The sequence below is a fragment of the Phycodurus eques genome, chromosome 19, assembly GCF_024500275.1.
Source record: "Phycodurus eques isolate BA_2022a chromosome 19, UOR_Pequ_1.1, whole genome shotgun sequence".
Taxonomy (NCBI): domain Eukaryota; kingdom Metazoa; phylum Chordata; class Actinopteri; order Syngnathiformes; family Syngnathidae; genus Phycodurus; species Phycodurus eques.
The window spans coordinates 7,737,397-7,756,827 of record NC_084543.1 but is presented as its reverse complement, the minus strand read 5'-3'; the positions used below and the strand labels follow the sequence as shown (position 1 = coordinate 7,756,827).

Here is a 19,431-nt window from a genome sequence, read left to right as displayed (position 1 = left end):
AACACCAAAACAGATCGATAAGGATTTAAAATTGTGGTTCAGATGCTAATAGTATGCAAATATATAGCAAGAGTCAACGTCACATTGGTAAGGATTTTACATTTCTGTCTATGTGTCCAATGCGAATTGATACAATGCTAACTGTTGGTATGCTAAAATATAGCAAGATTTAAAGACATGCAAGATATTTGATAAGGATTTAGAGTTGTGTAATGTGGTCAGAAATGTCTCTGACATCGATCGATATCAACCCAAGTTTAATTGTAACATAAAGTTATTTTCCTGGATTAGTATCTTTATCCTGTTTTTCAGAAAATGTAATGGATTCCTGCTTGGCCCATCTTCAAATGTCATGGAAAACGATTAAATTATTATTATTATGTTTTTTTTTTTTTTTTTCAAACAATCAAACTAACAAACATTTAGCTTTGATAAAATAATATACGAAGACTGATTTGAATGGCAATCTGTTACTGGTGATTCAAAAACAAGTGTCACTCACTCACTCACCAACATCTTAGAGAATTGTCTCCAAAAAGAAAACCATTTCCTCCCCACACTCTCGTTTGTGATTACTGTGTTACTGTGCAACTACGCATGTAAAGCTCACTGATTGAACCTCGGTCCTCATAACTGTGAGGCAGACGCTCTAACCACCGACCACCGTGCCGCCAATATGTTAAAGATATTTTATAACCCTTTCTCGCTTCATGCTTGTTAGCAATTCTTAATTGTAGGTGTGAACCAACACATTCAGTCTCATCTCAAGATGCATTAGAACACACTGACAGTCTCCCATGTTTGACTTTTTACAATCATGCTTCGTGTTCTGTCTGCTGAGGGGGTTCACAAATGTCTTCTGGCTGTGCCAGAGTTGTGATTAGTCACATTCTTCTTTCAATACTAGTGAGTGCACTTTTGAAAAATAAAAGCATATGAACCAGCTTCAACAAGTCCCGGCGCTTAAAGTGGGCATTATTTTGTGCACGCATGAGTCAGGTTGACGATGGGATGAAAGTCAAGGGAGACGATTGCCCCTCCCACTTCTGCGATAAAGTAAATGCAATAACGTGGTGAACCCTTGGCACCATCAACCAATTAGTTTGAATCTAGTAGTGTATCTTGGCTCAGTCGGAGTCGCAAATTTTGGACTATCTCGAAGTCATGGTTGAGCGAATACGAATCTACCTGAGGTTAGATTGTACAGGTTGCTACTACACTACCTACTACATTTCCAGTTGGCTATTTGAGTCCCTCTGAGGGCTTTTTTGTTCTCTCTTGCAGCCAGGAGGAGGGACTGGGCAGTCAGCTGGCCACCTATTGGCTCTTCCAGTCCCCTGACCCCACGGTATGTGCGGAATGTATTAGCCTTCTGTGCACAGTCACAACCTGCCGGGTTTCAGGTTGAGACAAGACAGGAGTCAGGATGATGATCTGTTAGGAAACATTCACGAAGCCACTCAAATCTGGAATTTACTTTATATTCCAGGAGGGACAATTCATTCAATTTGTAGTCAAGAGTCAAAGTGGCCTAATTAAACTCAAATTAAATTCCTCTGACAGATGAATATAGAATCCAAATTGAAAGCTCTTCTGCTTTCCCCCCCCCCCACCTCTGTCTGACTGTATCAGCCCCAGGCTAGGAAAGTCCGCCACTTAATTAGGCGGTGCCGCCCCCGTTTTATTGTGAGAACAGATTAGGAAGGTCAAACTATGCTGTGAGCTTTACCAACACAAACAACCTCAAGCAGACTGTTTCCAACATCAGAATCAGAATCAGAATCATCTTTATTTGCCAAGTATGTCCAAAACACACAAGGAATTTGTCTTCGGTAGTTGGAGCCGCTCTAGTACAACAGACAGTCAATTTACAGAACACTTTGGAGACATAAAGACATTGACAAAAAACAATTGTGCAAAAAGATGCAGAGACCTCTAGCACTTAGCAGTTCGAATGACTAATATTGCAGTAGACCGGTGCAATGACCATTGTGCAAAGGGCGCTGAGACTTCAAGGAGTGTATGCGGTTTAAAGTGACGAGTAGTGCGATCATCTGGGACAATGATGGTTGTGCAACATGTGCAGTAACACTCTGCGCATCTTTTCTATCAAGAAGTTTCAGTTCAATTCAAACTGACTGGGAATGCACTTTAGAGTCTACGCACATGGGCCACAGCATTAGGTGTACTTGCACTTCAATTCAACAAGGTCCAATGGATGGATAAGGTCAAATGTGACTCTGTCTGTCGGTCTATCGGTCTGTCTGTCTGTCTGTCGGTCTGTCAATATGTCTGTCGGTCTGTTGGTCTACATGTGTTTCCCCAACAAAGCCAAACACAAACTTTTAACCTTTTAAGAATGTCATCCAGCATCCTCAATGATTTACCAGACTAAAGTAAATAACTGAGATTTCCAACATGGCACAGGTCCAAACATTCTTTATCTCCAAAGTGCTGGTGGTCCTTGTGCCAGAAGGAGGCCTATTGGAGAGCTACTGTCATGCTCAGTGAAACACTAAGATAACGATCCACTCTTGTTGATTACACCCTCATTCGTGTTTCACATGACTGGGGCGTGATATGAGCTCCTGTTAGCCAAATTTGCTGGCAAATGAATTAGAATGTAAAAATCCATTGGCAAAAAAATATTTTGTTTGTAGTGTAAATTGTTAAATTTCACAATCTGATTTTCATTTCTACCCTCCCTCAACTCATTTTATAAGATTAACCTTAAAAAAAAAAGGCTTACAGATTTTTAAATTTTATTATTATTATTTTTTTAAAGAGACAAATATGGTTTAAAGAAGACCAACTGTGAAAGGTGGTGCAAGTGTAGGTCTGTCCATGGTGATTGCTGCTCACCCTCATGGTATTTATTGTGTGTGTCCAATCAGTATGCTGCACTCTGTGTCAGCACAGAATGAATGACGGCCTCTAATAACCTGTTGAAATGAATCCCAGCAGGATGTTGCGCCTCCTGCTATTCTCCACGGAGAAGATTCTCTCTGGCAGGGCTTTCATTACCACTACCTGTAGAGTAAAGTTTTCACGACTGTAAGAGATCCTTTTCCTTTTCGCTCCTGTGCGGAAAAGAAGCTGGTGTAAATTGGCTGGCCTCCGGGGTGGATGAGGGTCACCTGTCTCGAGAAAAACTATATGCTTCATAACCTTTCAGACCATTTTTCATCGTTGACATGGAAATGAACCACAAGTGTTAGCTTACACTCCATATGTGTCTCTGGACCTGCAGTTTATATGTGCATATAATGTGATTTGAAAAACCCATTAATAATGTAGTCAACCTTACACTCAAGCACACGTTATAATGTTTGTTTGCACATTTATGATCATATGCACCCAGTTCGGAGTATTTCCCTTCGAGTCCCCCTAAAAAAAAAAAAACATTAACCAGCCCTGTAAGACAAGGTTTTACTAGTTGCTAATGAAAAGCAAGTTAGTTTATTATCAGGGGGAAACCCGCCATGTTTCATATGTCGCCCAGGCCCGAAATGAGTTTGCTCACCTGTTACTGTTTCACCAGTGGCAGGTGGTGGTCTGCAAAGAGGATGTTTGGCCAGCTGAGATGTCTGCTTGTATGAAAGGCTGGGAACAACACCGGTGCTCAACTGTTAATCCTAGAATTCAATTCTACGTAAAAAAAAAATTTCCATTTGATTTGATTTATTTTGGCACCACAATTTATTCGAATAGGGTTATATCTCCCTTCTGTTCTAACGCAACAGAGGTACTGTACCCTTACCTCAGGATGGCAATTTAAAAATCATGTGGATCACTTGAAAGTAGAAAAGCGTCACTATTGTTTTCATGGCTGACCACAGGTCACTTATAATATTGGTGGACCAGCCTGGACGCGTATTGGGCTGCTGGCGTTGGCACGAATACAGTGAACCCCCCTCCTAGTTGTTTTTTCGTTTTGTGGAAACTTTCCACAGCTTTTTGCTTTAAAAAAAAAAAAAAATTGCTTCCTTCAAGATATTTATTTCGAATCCCAGTTGAATGTTACGTTTAAACAAAACATATCACATTGCATATTTAACCAAAATATGCCTTACGAAAGTCTGAATGCGAACACATAATGAGAAACGCCACAGATGGCTAGCGAAACTAGCATTGATATCGCAGTTGTTATAAACCTTTAAATAACATATTTAAACACAAAAAATAGCAACGCATGCAGACATTGAAAACAACAATACTCACATGCATATATATATATATATATATATATATATATATATATATATATATATATTTTCATTTGTTGTACTTGGAACTTACATTTTTAGATGACCACAGATAAGTTCATTTAATAATGGCAATAATTGGGTAGTTTTCTTTTTTCTTTAGCTTGTGACCATGGTTTTAAGTTTGTTCTTGGTGATGGCTACCTTGTATCTCACTACTTATTGTTGTGTTTGTACACAGTTTGAGTGCACACACAACTTCAGTTGAGTACTTACATCCCGTCATTTTTGTGCAGATTTGTTTTGATGATTACACTGGCAGTTTTACAAGGGGATCTACACTTTATGAGCTCTCTTTCGCACCCCTACTTTATTCAGTTTATTTTTTTCCGCCGATGACCGGAAAGATTATATTTTTGTAGTTGAATGCTGCTGTTTGTGCGATAATCCCTTGTTATTGTTTATCTGACCTTCAACTGAATTGAATCACTCTAAAGATTATATCTTCAACTCTAAGCTTGAGGTTTTCACTCACCGTGAGTTTGTGTATTATTTCCAACTTCCTGTTGACAAGTTTTCATACAGTATACGTACCAGCATGAATTTGTTTTGGGTTTTTTTGTATGATGGGTAATTATTCATGATCCTCATTATGAATGAAAATATGTTATATGAACTTTGATGTACGGTATTTATTATGGTTAGTTATTCTTCAAATTATAATTATTATAATTATATTATAATTTTATGATGTCAGAATAAACGATAAACGTTTCAAACAAACACGCACACAAAACATCTGTCAAAACTTCAATTTGAAATAAATTTGCTCAGTATTTTCTGAAATCTCAAACGAACCAATCCAATGTAAATTTAACATGGATCATCAGATTGACCAAATTAAGACAATTTAATGTCTCTGCCAGATCTGATCAAATATGATTTTAATACATGTACTTATCTTTGATCCAGAATAAATTCAGGATGTGGTTGACGTTTGACCTCCTTTTAGTCATAGATTGTAGTTATTCAATCATTAATTTCAGCTTCGGTGGAAATCTTTGCTCTCGGAAGGCTTTTTTCTTTTTTTTTAATGAATATGATATTGGAGATTTAATTATGCTTAATATTTATGATGAACATTTTCCATTGCTACATTTCCATTGCTTGCTTCGTCACTGTTTGTCCATGGTAACAAGTGTGTGTGTGTGTGTGTGTGAGTCATGTTCTGTATTTGTGTGCGTTCACAGTCGTTGCGTTAACAGCGAGGCATGCTTGCTCTGACTAGTCTGATAGCAATGTGTCTATTTACCTTCTCCTGCTGCTTTATGACACTGTTTCCTGAATACACAGTCAAATCATCAAACACACGCACAATGCCTATGACCCCAGTCATTCTCTTCTTTATTAAGAACAGAATTATTATCTCAATGTACAGGTGTACAGGGTATGCTTAATGAGAGTCCATGATTAAACACTGACGAATAACAACACAAGCACAATCAAGCAAGAAAGTCTTGTGTATCTGGGTGTGTATCGGGAGCATTTAGGAATTATTGTGGTTTTCCTTGTTTGCACTTGTGTGGAAGCTTGCTGTGCGTCGTTAGCATTTTTTTAAATTTATTTATTTATTTTTTTTAACTGTTGTTCATTGCTTCCTCTACCTTATCTAGAGATAATGGCGGCTGCCCAATAGAGGGTGCGGGGGCGCCACCCCACCAATTGCCACACAAAAATAATAATAATACAGCTGAAATATTAAAATGGAAATCATTTAAAATATATATTTTTAGATGGGCAGGATAAATATTAATGATGAGTAAAGTTGTTTTGTTCATCTGTTTTGTGATGTGTGGCCGTACTGAGACGGAAAAATCTTCTAATTCTGCGTTTTGCTGAGGAACTTTCCTTTCCTTTCCTATCTGAGCGAGATGACCCACACGTACTTGGATTAAAGGTTGTTCGAAATTTAAAAATGCTGCCAAATGGTGCCTCGATGCAACCTTTAGCACAGGTTACTCCTGCCCAAGTTTACCGCAATTTTACGGTAGAGGCTTTCATCAGCAAGACTCGCCATCGAGAAACGATATCAGTGAGGAAAAGTGAAGTTGAATTCATTTTAAGCATCCGTCCATCCATTTTCTGTACCGCTTCTCCCCACTAGGGTCGCAGGCGGGCTGGAGCCTATCCCAGCTATCTCATTTTAACCAGTGCGGTCTACTCCTATGTTTGAAAAGAAGCACCTTTTACCCGATTACGTGTTCCACAAAGGTTAATCGTCGTATCGTCGTATGCAAGTCCTCTTACTCCTGATGTGACGAATGCAGCCACGCTCACCTCACCTGGGCGTGTTAGCCACACTAAATAGAAGCTTCCAGCAGACGTTCACATCACCTGCTGAGTAAAAGAGGGCAGATTTCAACATGTCCTGTACGCTCACTTGGAATGCAGAAGCTCGGTGCCCACCCGCTATGCCTTCCGTGGGCCCTTGTCAGCATGTTTATGAGGGGGGGTGATGAGCTGGCAAGGACACGGGAGGTGAACGCACATTGTTGGACTTGGCACCGAGTAGGAAATGAGTTGTGGTGTCATGGCTGAGTCAGGCACTTCTATGGAAGTAGAAAGAGGCTTGCCGCAGAGGGCTTAGGAAAAGCTTATTACTTTTATTGAAAAAAAAGTAGATTATCAGAGCCTTTTATGAGTATGGTTTTAAAAGGTATGTGGGTCTGATTAGGTAAAGTAGAGTCATTCCTTTACGTGTTAAATTGATGTGATGAGTCTACAGACTGGACTGATTTTCAAAACGGATGGATGAGCGAGCTCATTTGTAGAAAAAGAAAATGTTAAAATGGGTATGTGGAATATGTCAAATATTTTATTTGAATAATACAAATAAGTCATACTCGTTTGTAATTGTATTTTTTCCCTTTTTGAAGATACTTTTTTATTGTTGTTTTCAAAAAGACAAAACAAAAACAAACAATAATAGAACAAACCCCAATGGAGGATCAATTTCTCAACTGACAGTTAGTCCACATACACATGACTATGTTGAAATGACCAGATCAATTCTCTTCTTTGCAAAAAGGTTTGAAGATAAGCTCCATGTCGGGGCAAACTATTATCTATACATATAAATCAAGCCTTATAGTAAGAATTTCATAAAACATGTTTACATCCCAGTTTAAATGAGAGTCTGTCCATAATGTATGCATACTTAATTGTATTATTTCTAATTCATTTCATTGAAATTAATTAGTCAATTTAAGGCGGAACGCTGTACGACAGTTCGGACGACCCAGGTTCAACCCCCGGCCCCGCCTGTGTGGAGTTTGCATGTTCTCCCCGTGCCTTCGTGGGTTTTCTCCGGGCACTACGGTTTCCTCCCAAATCCCATAAACATGCATGGTAGGTTAATTGACGTCTCTAAATTGCCCATAGGTGTGAATGTGAGTGCGACTGGTTGTTTGTTTGTATGTGCCCTGCGATTGGCTGGCAACCAGTTCAGGGTGTACCCCGCCTCCTGCCCGATGATAGCTGGGATAGGCTCCGGCACGCCCGCGACCCTTGTGAAGATAAGCGGCTCGGAAAATGGATGGAAGCATGGATGGATGGATAGTCAATTTAATTTAATGAAATAAAACAAATTGTTTATTTTACTAATATCCTTGTATTGATATTTAAAGTCAATTAAGAAGGCGACCATTTCAGCGTGTACCCCGCCTCTCGCCCGAAGATAGTTGGGATAGGCTCCAGCATGCCCGCGACCCACGTGAGGAGAAGCGGTACAGAAAATGGATGGATGGATCAAATAACAAATTGTTTAATGAGAACTAATCAAACTAACTTTAACTAATCAAATTAAGGGGGAAAATCGACAACATTAATGCAACAATTTATTTATGTATTTGTTTATTTATGGTACAGAAAATGTATTTATTTATTTTAAGAAATAACAGATTTTGCTCATTTTAAACTGTATTAGTTATAATTAATTAAACTAAAATGTAATCCATTATTTGGTAAAATAAAAATTCATTTACTGTATATGTAAATGTTTTTATTTAGCTATTTTTTGAATTATTTTCAATAATTCAACAAAAAGTTATTTAATGTGGTAAAAGAATTGTAAAAAAAATATATATATATATATAAAAAATATAATAATTACCAAATTCTCGGTAAAAAACCTTTCTCAATGAACGCAACAAATATTCCAGGGCTGGTAATGTAAATGATGTAATGTAAGATCAGATCCGGTCCTACGTGCCATACTCTGCCCACCCCTGATCAACAGCGTGAGGACTTTCCTCGGATTCCCTGAAGTGAAGCAAATCTATTTTTGAAGGTTTTATTCACCAGAAATTGCATTATGTTAGAATTATAATTTTTTTTACAAAGAAGGCAGTTGTTTGTGCTCCCATTGGATGCTTTGGATCCAGGGTTCCCAAAGTTAGGGTGGGGAACCAAAACTGGTTCCAGGTCAGCTTTTATTGGGCCACTAACTGCCAGAGTAAAATGCTTGGCATGCTGGTACACATTTGGCTACTTGAGTCATGAATCTTGTTGTGTTCTTTATGGTTACTTTGTATTTTTACATCGCTATTGTTAATACATGATTGTCTTTGGCACAAAGCAAACGTCAAATTTGAGTGTCGAATTGAAAAGGCTTAGGGCTTTAGATTATCTACCACATTAATGCTTGATACATAACATTGTGCTGTGAGGCACATTGTGCTTCTAGAGGAGGAGTAAAGCACACAATCACTTTCTTTAGAATTTATTAAACAGAACTATACACGTACATGCGCAGACTGTGGCTCTGACGCTCTACAAACTGTAACTTTTAGTAATGTCCACAAACCTTTGTGGAATCTCATTTATCGGACGCTCCTATCACCACTGGCGGCCCTTTCGAAGCCATCTCGGCTCCAGCTGGTTGTCATCACTCACTCGGGTCAGATAATTGATTCTGAGCTGATAATATACGTCTGTTGGCAGAGTGACAGGATAATTGTCCCGTTTTGAATCAAATGACTCAAATAGGACGGCATTATGTGTTTACAGCAAATGGGTTCTGTTTGATTTTGATTTTGATTGTTTTTTTTTTTAATTACAAAAAGTTAACACATTTGTTTCTTTTCCCACAGCATTGCAAGGGGGAGACATCAGGGAGGACGTAGTTGTGTCTGGCGGCATGTTGATGTTTAACTGATAAGCTTGCAGGTGTCTATGGGGGCAGTTTTATTTAAGACTGTACATAGACTGATGGAATATTAGTGCATAGTACAGAACCTCACTGTGTCCATTGAAAATTTAACACATGTAAGCAAAAACACTATGGGACAATGGTCCTCTGATTGAATCCTAATCTGAAACCAATTTTACCATAGAAAATAATTAGATCCAAATTCTCACCATCATAAAGCTTGTATTAACTATATAGTTATTGTAAGCCAATGTAACATTATGTATGCACAGTTTGTACATTAACACGTGCCCTTATATATAGGAAAATCAAAAAATTTTACTTAACGATTCAATTGAAATGTATATAAAAGTTCAATAAAAATGTCACCTCAATAAATGTTTAAAAACTGTTATTAAAGTTTGAATGCAAATGTATTGAACTTAAAAGTTAAATACAACTAAACTGCACATAGGCAGCGATTCTTTCACATACCACCAGAGGGAGCCCGGCTACCAGTAATGGTATGCGTATCACGCTTTGAGAATTATTGAAATACATCAAAGTCACCAGTAATCCCGATGATTACATTTTTCAATATGTGTCGTTCGCTCCAGACACGTTTTGATCGTTGAACTTGGCTGGAACAAGTTTTGCTAGGACCAACCAATCAGTGAACGGAAAAATAGCGATGTCATCGAGGGCCAGTGTTCTGACCCTATGAGGATGGAATATAAAACCTGATCATTTAAGTTACATTGGCAAGCATTACGTTTTCTGAAGGCCTTATGCCGATTAGATTGACATAACAGCACATAGAGGCTGAAAACTGAGTGGACAAAAAATATAACAGCCACATGTACTGGAAGCAGTGCAGTACAGAGATGACAAAATGTGGAGAATAGACTGTGAGGAATGAATTACCGAAAATATGGTGTACAAGTGGAGGCTTTTGTCTCAAAACGTTTAACTTTGGTTGCGCAACTTCTTTTCCTCTTCACGCATGATTAAACAGTCAGCCACCGTAAACAGGTTTGTCCACGCCTTCCGCCTACATGTGCAGATAATAAATCTGTTGCTGACAGTCAATAGTGTGCCCCGGCACGCGGCACCAAGACCTAATCCTTCCACTTCAAAGGTCGCTGTGTTGAAAGGTGCCGATACAGGGCGTGTGTATACCTATGTACAAGACAAAAAAGACTGAGATTCACTAACAACAACCGGGAGTGTGCACAGTGTGTGTCATTGCTCATACCTGCCAAGGGTCAAGCTCTGACTATCCCTCACAGTTTAATCCCCCCCCCCCCCCCCCCCCAGACACACACACACACACACACACATGCTTTAAACACATTGAAATGTGTTATAACACACCTGAATGTATTTCAGCAACAACAACAAAAAGTTTGCAAGCATGATATTTATTTACTATTATTATAAATTCTATACTAGCAGATGATTTATTTAAAAAAAACATTTTGTGATCTTATTACTTTTTCATTATCATTACCTTTCTTCACTAATTAGGGAAGAAATCACATGGTTGTACTACTTAGTGTGGTATTCTTTCGCATTCTTTTACATGTTAGCTCATTTTTCATGCCGCTACCATCTTTGTGCGCTATCACATACCATGAGGAGGCTGCGATATAATCTTGTAATCTTTATCTGCCACTCTCCTGTGTGTGTGTGCGTGTGTGTGTGTGTGTGTGTGTGTGTGTGTGCGCAGGCTTCTAGCGGGAGCGCCCAAAGAAAAAGCCTTAGCATTGACGAACGTCAGTGAAACAGGTGCTGTCTACTCCTGCCCCGTTACCACGGATGCCTCGGACTGTTCCAGATTGGACCTTGTCAGCTCAAGTTAGTGCGAAACTTAGTATCTGCACAGAAAAGTACACTCCAGTAACTGCACACAAAAGTACAGAGACAAAATATTGTTACCTCCCGCCACTGACCGACTGCCACGCAATCCTCGCCGATGAAAATAACGATGCTCCTTTCTCTTCATCGTTATCTTGTATCAAGGCTGGAGTGCTTCTGCATTTTTGGTGGTTGTGTGTCAAGGCGTGATTCACTTTACATGCGTGCATGTGCTTGTCTCTAGTTTGCCATTTTGTGTGAACGTGACTGACTAAAGCCCCTTTAACTGTGGGACTTTGATGACACATTTCCAGCAAACCCGTCCGAGATGGTGGAGGGCATGTGGCTGGGCGTGACTGTGGCCAGTCAGAGACTACGGTCGGCCGGCCGCATACTGGTGAGAGGGCCGCCATGTTTGATTGTCTCCCATTTCAGCCAAAGTCCCACTCAAACACACTTCCGCATACAAGAAATGTGGACGCATTCAGGGTCCTTATGACCTCGATTTCATGTATTTTACTTTATAAAATGTCGTGCTCACAACTTCCAATTTTCTGCAGTATTTCTGCGACTCAGTTTCTTATGTTCTACTCGAGGCTGTTGATTCAGAGAATCTTTGGAAACTGGTTTGATGAATTATCTTCTCTGCGGGCCAGGCATGCGGCCATCGCTACGTCAAGATCGTACGAAGCGGCACCGAGGAGCAGCGCCGGATGATAGGGAAGTGCTACGTGAGGAGCAATGACCTGACCTTCGACCCCAACGATGACTGGCAGACTCACACCTACGAAGTGTGCAACCCCACTTTCGACATGGAGGTTGAGGGCATGTGCAACATGGGCATCTCGGGCGGGATGACGGAGAATGAGATGTACATGGGCAGTCCGGGCAGCTACGTGTGGCAAGGTGGGCACTGGGATTAAAATGAATTATTCTCACGCTATTACGCATGCAGATTATCATTTTTTTCTCTTTATATAGGAAATGTCCACGTAATATGGAGAAATCCTGATCCTGCCAATTCATGGGACTCCTTTAACAAAGACTTTGGATCGTTGAAAAAACAATATAAACTCTACTACATGGGTAAATATCTCTTTCTACTTTATAGAATTTGTCTTTATTCTATATTAGTATGAAGCTAATTACAGTGGACCCCCGCTATTCACGGGGAATAGGGACCGGGCTCGACCGCGAACAGCGAAGATGCGCGGATAATTGACGCCAGGTTTTAGGTACCTGTTCAAATTAAAATCTGTCCCATACAGGTTATTCCGTTCTTGAAGAGAAGGGCTTGCTGAGCATTGACAAGTACACGGTGGTGACGGGCGCTCCCAGGTATGAGTCCAAGGGTTCTGTTGTCCTCGCGGTGAAGTCTGACAACAACATCGAGACGGTGCTCATCATCCCCGGGGAGCAAGTGGGCTCGTATTTTGGCTGCAGTCTGGCTGTCACAGACCTCAACAACGACAAGTACGTCCGGAAAAAGTATTTCTTCTTTACTGCACATAATCCCTGTTCGGTATCACAAGGACAAAAATGGACTCAAATGTAAATAGTGACTTCAGATGGATAAAATGATCACAAGAGCAGGGGTGAGCAAGGTTTTGTGCTTAAGGCAAGGGCCACATTTGATTTATTTTTTCATGGACTTTTGTAGGTGAGGTAAAAAAAGAAAAGAAACGTTATGTCAGGTTTTTTAGAAAAATAAAATAATAATAACTGTTCATGTTCTTATTAATAATAAATACAAATTCAAATAAATACAATACATAACATAAATAAAATAAGTAAATAATAATAATAATCATAATTGATTTTATGATAATTAAACAATTATTTTATAAAATAACAAACAGGATAAATGCATCTGTAATTTTTTTAAAAATGTATTTATACATTATTAAACAATTATTTAGTCAGATAAAATCATAAATACTTTTTAAATTAATACATTTTGGAATTTAAAAAAAGGGTAAATAAATGCAACAAATATTACAGGACACTTCATCTAAATGTATGTAAAATATGCAAGAAATTTTATTATTATTATTATTATTATTATTATCAATAATAATAATAAAATTTGTATTATTATTATTGATAATAATAATATATATATATATATATATATATATATATATATATATGTATGTGTGTATATATATATATATATATATATATATGTATATATGTATATGTATGTGTGTGTATATATATATATATATATATATATATATATATATATGTATGTATGTATATATGTATATATATATATATGTATGTATATATGTATATATATGTACATATATTTTTTTTAATAAACAGCTTTTTAGGGAAAAGTTAATACAACAAATTAGAGGCCCAATTAAAGAATGTAGAATACCACATGTGGCCCTCGGAGCCTACTTTACCCAACCACCGTCTAAAGTCAACAATGATGAGGATTAAATCTTGTTGAATATATCCTAATATTTTTTGCTCATATTCTCCCAAATGCTCCATTTGAAACGGTCAAGTTCCAGAGGCAGACGAAGGGCGGCCGTGCTGCTGTGTTATATTTCGGAGCTTCAAGCTGGCGCAACGCTTGAATGCTGTTGTGTTATGGAATGTGCGCTGAAGTATATCTAAGCAGAGTTGAAAAGCTGTCAGCAGCCCGTTCAAGGTGTTTGCTATGATATCATGGCTAAATCACCTTCTGACTCTCCCTTTAATGCATGGTTGAAATTTTATGGAATCTGACACTAAGAAAAACCTTGATATTATAGAATAGATTTCGTGTTCACATTTCAATTAATTTTGGTGTTTCCTGTGCCTGCAGTTGGAACGACTTAATTGTGGGTGCCCCGTTTTATTTTGACCGCATGAAGGATGAGGGAGGAGCGGTTTATATCTATATGAACGAGAACGGATCGTTCCAGAAGACTCCTACCATGATGCTCAAGGGCCCTGCGTCGTCTGCATTTGGCAACGCGGTGGCCGCCATCGGTGACGTCGATCAGGATGGATTCCAAGGTGAGCAGATACACACACAGTAAATATTGAGTTTTATATTATATGCTCAGAGGTGGGCAAACATTTGAGCTCAAGGGCCACATTCAATTTTATTCTTATTTTTTTGGGTTAGGTTAAAAAAAAAGGCAAAATGTGCATGTATTGTATCTTTTATATGTCCATCCATCTATCTTCTATACCTCTTATCCTCATCAAAGTCACAGGAGACTTTGGGCTAGAGGCGGGGCTCTGGAGTGGTCCCCAGCCAATCACAGAGCACATATGAACAAACAAGCATTCAGAATCAGAATTCTCTTTATTTCCCAAGTGTGTTAAAAACACGCAAGGAATTTGTATCCAGTAGTTCACAACTATGCACAATTTAGAATCTTCAATGAACCTACCGTACATGTTTTTTTGGTTTTTTTTTTGTAACGCAGAAGGAAGTAGGAGAGCATAGGAACCAGGCCTAATATTCAATCATATATATTTATATACACGCACACACATTTAGCAATTTCCTACTTATTTGATTAAATAATGTGTTCATCAAAATTTAATTACTTATGAATAGTTAAATGTCATATGAGAATAGATAATTATTTTTGGATCAACATAAACCTTTGGTTTGTATTTGAAACTATGGGGAACCCACCCCTGTGCTACACAGTGTCAGGTTGCCAACTACAGGGCTCGCGCCGTCATTACATGTCTTCATATCTGCAGACTTCGCAGTCGGAGCTCCGTTCCATGGCACAGGCAAGGTCTACATATGGATGGGAAGTAAAGAGGGAATCTCAGAGGAGCCCAGCCAGGTGACACATCCCCTGGTGTCTAGAACACTTCAAGCTATATTCTTCACTGGTGTCAACATTTTTGTCTCACTGCTTCCCTCGACAGGTGATTGAGGGCAAGTCTGTGGATAACGGAGGGTTCAAAACATTTGGCTACTCCATCAACGGAGGGATGGACATGGATGACAACAACTATCCCGACATTTTGGTGGGCTCGCTTGACGACCGCATCGCCCTGCTCAGGTAAGAAAATATATGAGAGATGTGGATTTTTAAGAAGGATGGGTTGTGGGTTTGAATCCGTTGTGTAGAAAATGTATAGCTCAATGCTGAGAAACAAAACATTCACATTAATACGTAAGTATTGATAAGGGTGTGTGTGTGTGTGTGTGGGTGGGGGGGCGGGCGGGGGGAATGAATTATTACTCAGAAAATGAAATCAAAGGCTTATACTGCTCACAGCCACTACAGGGCATATTTTCATTTTTTTTCCTGGATGTTTCTGTGATATGCTGTCATAGTTTCTGTGATATGTCATAGTCTTTGTTGGTGCGTAAATACTATTAATATTTTTAATATTTGGATAACAGTTTAAGTTCATATGTTAAGAAGTGAAGTTAGGCATTTATTCTGATCATTTGTGTTACATTATTTATAGTATAAACAACATTGAAATGTTGATCATTCATATTTACAGTCAGTCATATGTTACTGTGTGATTCATCGCAGTTAAAACGTCTGCGTATCATTAGTAACGTTTAATATTTTATATTGTAAGAGAGTACATTTAATTTATGCAGCACTTTTCACAAAAATAAATCTAAAAGTTCTTCATAAAGTTATAGAATAGTGATACATACATAAAAATACAGAAGTTAAGTTGGTTTATTCATCTTTTTCTTCTTCTATTCTTCTTCTTCTTATTATTATTATTATCATTATTATATTTTTCTTATCATGGAACAATGCTTGTATCATTGCTTGACTTTCAACTAAACTCTACAACAGAACCAAGATGATCGTCTGAAGTTTATTTTCTCTCGGGCAAAGTTGTGAGTGACGAGGGAACGATTAGCGCATCAAACTTAATTAGGAACCTTTCAGCATTCAAAAGGAACAGAAATCATACGTTATCGTGCGCACTTGTTCAATTAAAACTGTCTCTGTTTGTGACAGGACTCGGCCAGTCGTGCACTTAACGAAGGAGTTTAATGTGGAGCCAAAAATTGTGGATCCTAATCAGTGCCAAGGGAATACACCGTGGTAAGGAGGTGTTATATTCAAAGTGGCTCATTTCATGGTGTTTATGAAGACGTTTGTGTTTCCCAGCATCGTGGCCGCTCTCTGCATGTCTTTCACCCTAAGCAACGGCAACAAAAACTTCAAGAAAAACATCAGTAAGTCGGTCCTCCGTATTCAAATGAACACACAGATTGTTCGTGCGTCTCACATGAACTTCCGACCATGTGACCGGTTACAGCGGTGAAGTACACAGTGGAGGCCGACATAGAGAGGAGAAGAAGCCCGCGGGTTCGTTTCCAGGACAACGATGATAACGCATATACAGGCCTGCTGAGCCTGCCGGCCAACAAGTCCCAGTGTCATCGTCTCAACTTGAATGTTGTGGTAAGTTGTCTCAAGCAGCGGTTCTCAAACGGGGGTCTGCGGGCCCGACCTTAGAGGTCTATGAGGGCTTCCGAGAAATAACATCGCCGCTGTAAGGGACCAAAATAGTTTGAGAACCCCTGCTGTGTGATACTGTAGCTTAGACAGTATGTTATTTAATGTATGAGCCAGTGAGTGTGTAAATAAAAAAAATGCTCAATCAAGGTAATCTCAGGCTATGTTAAGATTCTTGGATGTGTTTTAAGGGAACTGTGAGGGACAAACTGGAGCCAGTGGTCTTCTCCGTCAACATGTCCTTAGATGAACAAAAACCCAAATTGAGACGCTCCATTCAGAACCTGGACTCATTCCCCATTCTCAGTCACGACCAGAAACTCACCCAAAGAACCGAGGTAGGGGTCAAAGTGCATACATACAGGCTGTGTTACATTATTTCCGTACCTAATGAGTTGTGCATGCGTTCGCGTCAATGCTGGTTTGCTTCCAGATTAACTTCCAGAAGGAGTGTGGCTCGGACAACAAGTGCAGCAGTAACCTGCAGCTGACGGCTCATTTTGCTGACAACAAGGAAAACCCGTTCCCCAGGTCAGAATAAAGAGTTTCCAAAAATGGAAGGATAATGTTGTATATGCTATGTTGTGTATGCTCCTGTGTCCAGGCAGGACAAATCCCAAGTCCTTCAATTCAACAGCAGTATGAAGATAATCAGGCTGATGGTGGAGGTGACCAACTTTCCTACAAGGGGGAAAGTGGCTGAGGACGCCCACCAGGCCACGCTCAACGTCACCATCCCTGATGCTCTCAAATACTCTGGCGTCAGGTCCCAGGTGCGACCAGTAGGGGGCAGCACATGACACACATACAGGGATGTGGTTGTATCAACGCCTACACTTTTCCTGCTGTTAGAAATATTAACCCCTGCCCCGTCAACTTTGATTGAATATTAAAACTAGATCATGTGTACCTAAGGAAATGGGTCGAATTCCTTTAAAGTAGGGAGTCTCAAACTTTTGGCATCGAGGGACCCCCTTATAGTTATTAATGCCAATTAGACATAACGACCATGTGTACCACTAAATAACTAAAAAAAAAAAAAAAAAAAAAAAAATCACATTTATTTTTTTTGTAGAAAAAGTTGGAATGTAATTAGAATTTTAAAAAAGTATATAAAATCTATTGTATTCGTACACATGTCAGATTAATGTGATGCATCGAAATCATATCAGAGCTTTTAATTGGCACATAATTAAAGTAGGGAGGAGTAATTGGTTTATTGTGTTTGTTTTATTGGCACTCCGGTCCCCATATGTTGGTATACACTTTTGTAAATGATGCAACATAATAATTTAAGTTTAACCCTAACTATTAGGGATGCGCCAATACCACTTTTTGTTTTCAGAAAGAGTACAAGTACTTACATTTAAATATCCGCCAATACCAAGTTCAGATACTTGATAATGCCATTACGTCTTGCACTTGTGATGAAACTTTGTTTTATTTTATTTTTTCATGTTATCAAATATTGTTCAAAAACACAAAAACAAGCTTTTCTTGAACATGGCATCAGTTGCACTCGAAACATGACACTTTTTTTTTTTTATTAACAACGTCATTACTGACATTTTAACATCCAACTGCGTATTTCTCTGACAGTCTTGCCTCACTTTTCACTTTAATCTTGCGTTTTATGCTTTGATATGTCTAATCGTTATTATGTACAGCACTTTGCTACATCTCCCATTCTCCATTAGATTGCTCTCGAAAAATAAAGCGGAGTTGAGCACTATGAACATACTACAGATAAGAGATGAAGGGGGAAAAAAAAAATAAATAAAAGAATGTAGAGTCTGGTGGTTGTAAAAAAGTAGGACTACGAATGCCATGTAACCTTGCCAGTTATCGGCACCGATATCGATAATGGTATCGGTGCATCTGCAGTATATAAATTATAGTAAAATAATTAAAATTGGTGCTAGTATTCATTAAAGCGTACAATAACTGTTTCTTGGTTTAGGACCATGATGTCGAATGTCGTTTTGAAGGCAATGTCCTTTGTGAATTGGGGAATCCACTCAAAGGCAAGGAAAAGGTACGGTATCTATATGTCATTCCTTTCTAGTTCTATTTTGTTTTTTGGGGGGGAGCATCTTCTGCAAATGAAAATGGTTTCTTTTTTGTCAACAGGTGTCACTCGCCTTGAGGTTAGAGACGTCAGGCATAGATCTGTACACGCAGGAGATCCAGTCTCAGCTACTTCTGTCCACGTGAGGGGTTAAATGTTGATGTTCTTAATATGTAATAACACAAATAATAAAGCTTTTTGGCAATTTTTTAATCATTTTTTGCGTGTGTATTTTTGAAAATACTGTCTTTAAACTGTCATCTGATTGGTTCCCTCAGTCTCAGTGAGCAGAGTGACCTGTTTCCTGTGCCTGTAACCCTGCTGATCGAGAACACCATCATTCCTTCCTTTTCCATGTGAGTTGCTTTTATTTCCACATATAGAAAAACGTTGCATTTTTGCTGACCCTAATTTTTTTTCACCTCTTCCGCTTGCAGAGAGAACGCGCTCGTTCAGACCAAATTTGGCGGGACGGTGATGGGTGAGTCGGCCATGGTGAACAGCAGCGACGTGGGCAGTCTGCTTGAGTTCACTTTCAATGTGAGTCACCTCCACCACTCAGCTGTGCTCTCTCGTTGACGCCTTTTACTTTCAGATGATTATTATTATTTTTGGGAAACAAGTCATGGGTTGTGGTGCAGCCGA

The 19,431-nt window shown here is 39.0% G+C and overlaps 1 protein-coding gene across 1 annotated transcript in view; it reads left to right on the top strand.

Annotated features, from left to right (window-relative positions):
* The window catches only part of itga3b (integrin, alpha 3b), a 29,193-nt gene that overhangs the window by 3,544 nt on the left and 6,218 nt on the right, over positions 1-19,431 (top strand). Inside the window, exons 2-19 of the mRNA XM_061663930.1 lie at positions 11,123-11,250; positions 11,565-11,647; positions 11,907-12,156; positions 12,232-12,336; positions 12,519-12,723; positions 14,072-14,265; positions 14,971-15,059; positions 15,145-15,281; positions 16,215-16,301; positions 16,368-16,435; positions 16,519-16,664; positions 16,910-17,056; positions 17,152-17,249; positions 17,323-17,491; positions 18,679-18,753; positions 18,849-18,928; positions 19,065-19,142; positions 19,224-19,326. Of these exons, the coding sequence (XP_061519914.1) occupies positions 11,123-11,250; positions 11,565-11,647; positions 11,907-12,156; positions 12,232-12,336; positions 12,519-12,723; positions 14,072-14,265; positions 14,971-15,059; positions 15,145-15,281; positions 16,215-16,301; positions 16,368-16,435; positions 16,519-16,664; positions 16,910-17,056; positions 17,152-17,249; positions 17,323-17,491; positions 18,679-18,753; positions 18,849-18,928; positions 19,065-19,142; positions 19,224-19,326 (2,242 nt within the window). The remainder of the gene's footprint in view (positions 1-11,122; positions 11,251-11,564; positions 11,648-11,906; positions 12,157-12,231; positions 12,337-12,518; positions 12,724-14,071; positions 14,266-14,970; positions 15,060-15,144; positions 15,282-16,214; positions 16,302-16,367; positions 16,436-16,518; positions 16,665-16,909; positions 17,057-17,151; positions 17,250-17,322; positions 17,492-18,678; positions 18,754-18,848; positions 18,929-19,064; positions 19,143-19,223; positions 19,327-19,431) is intronic.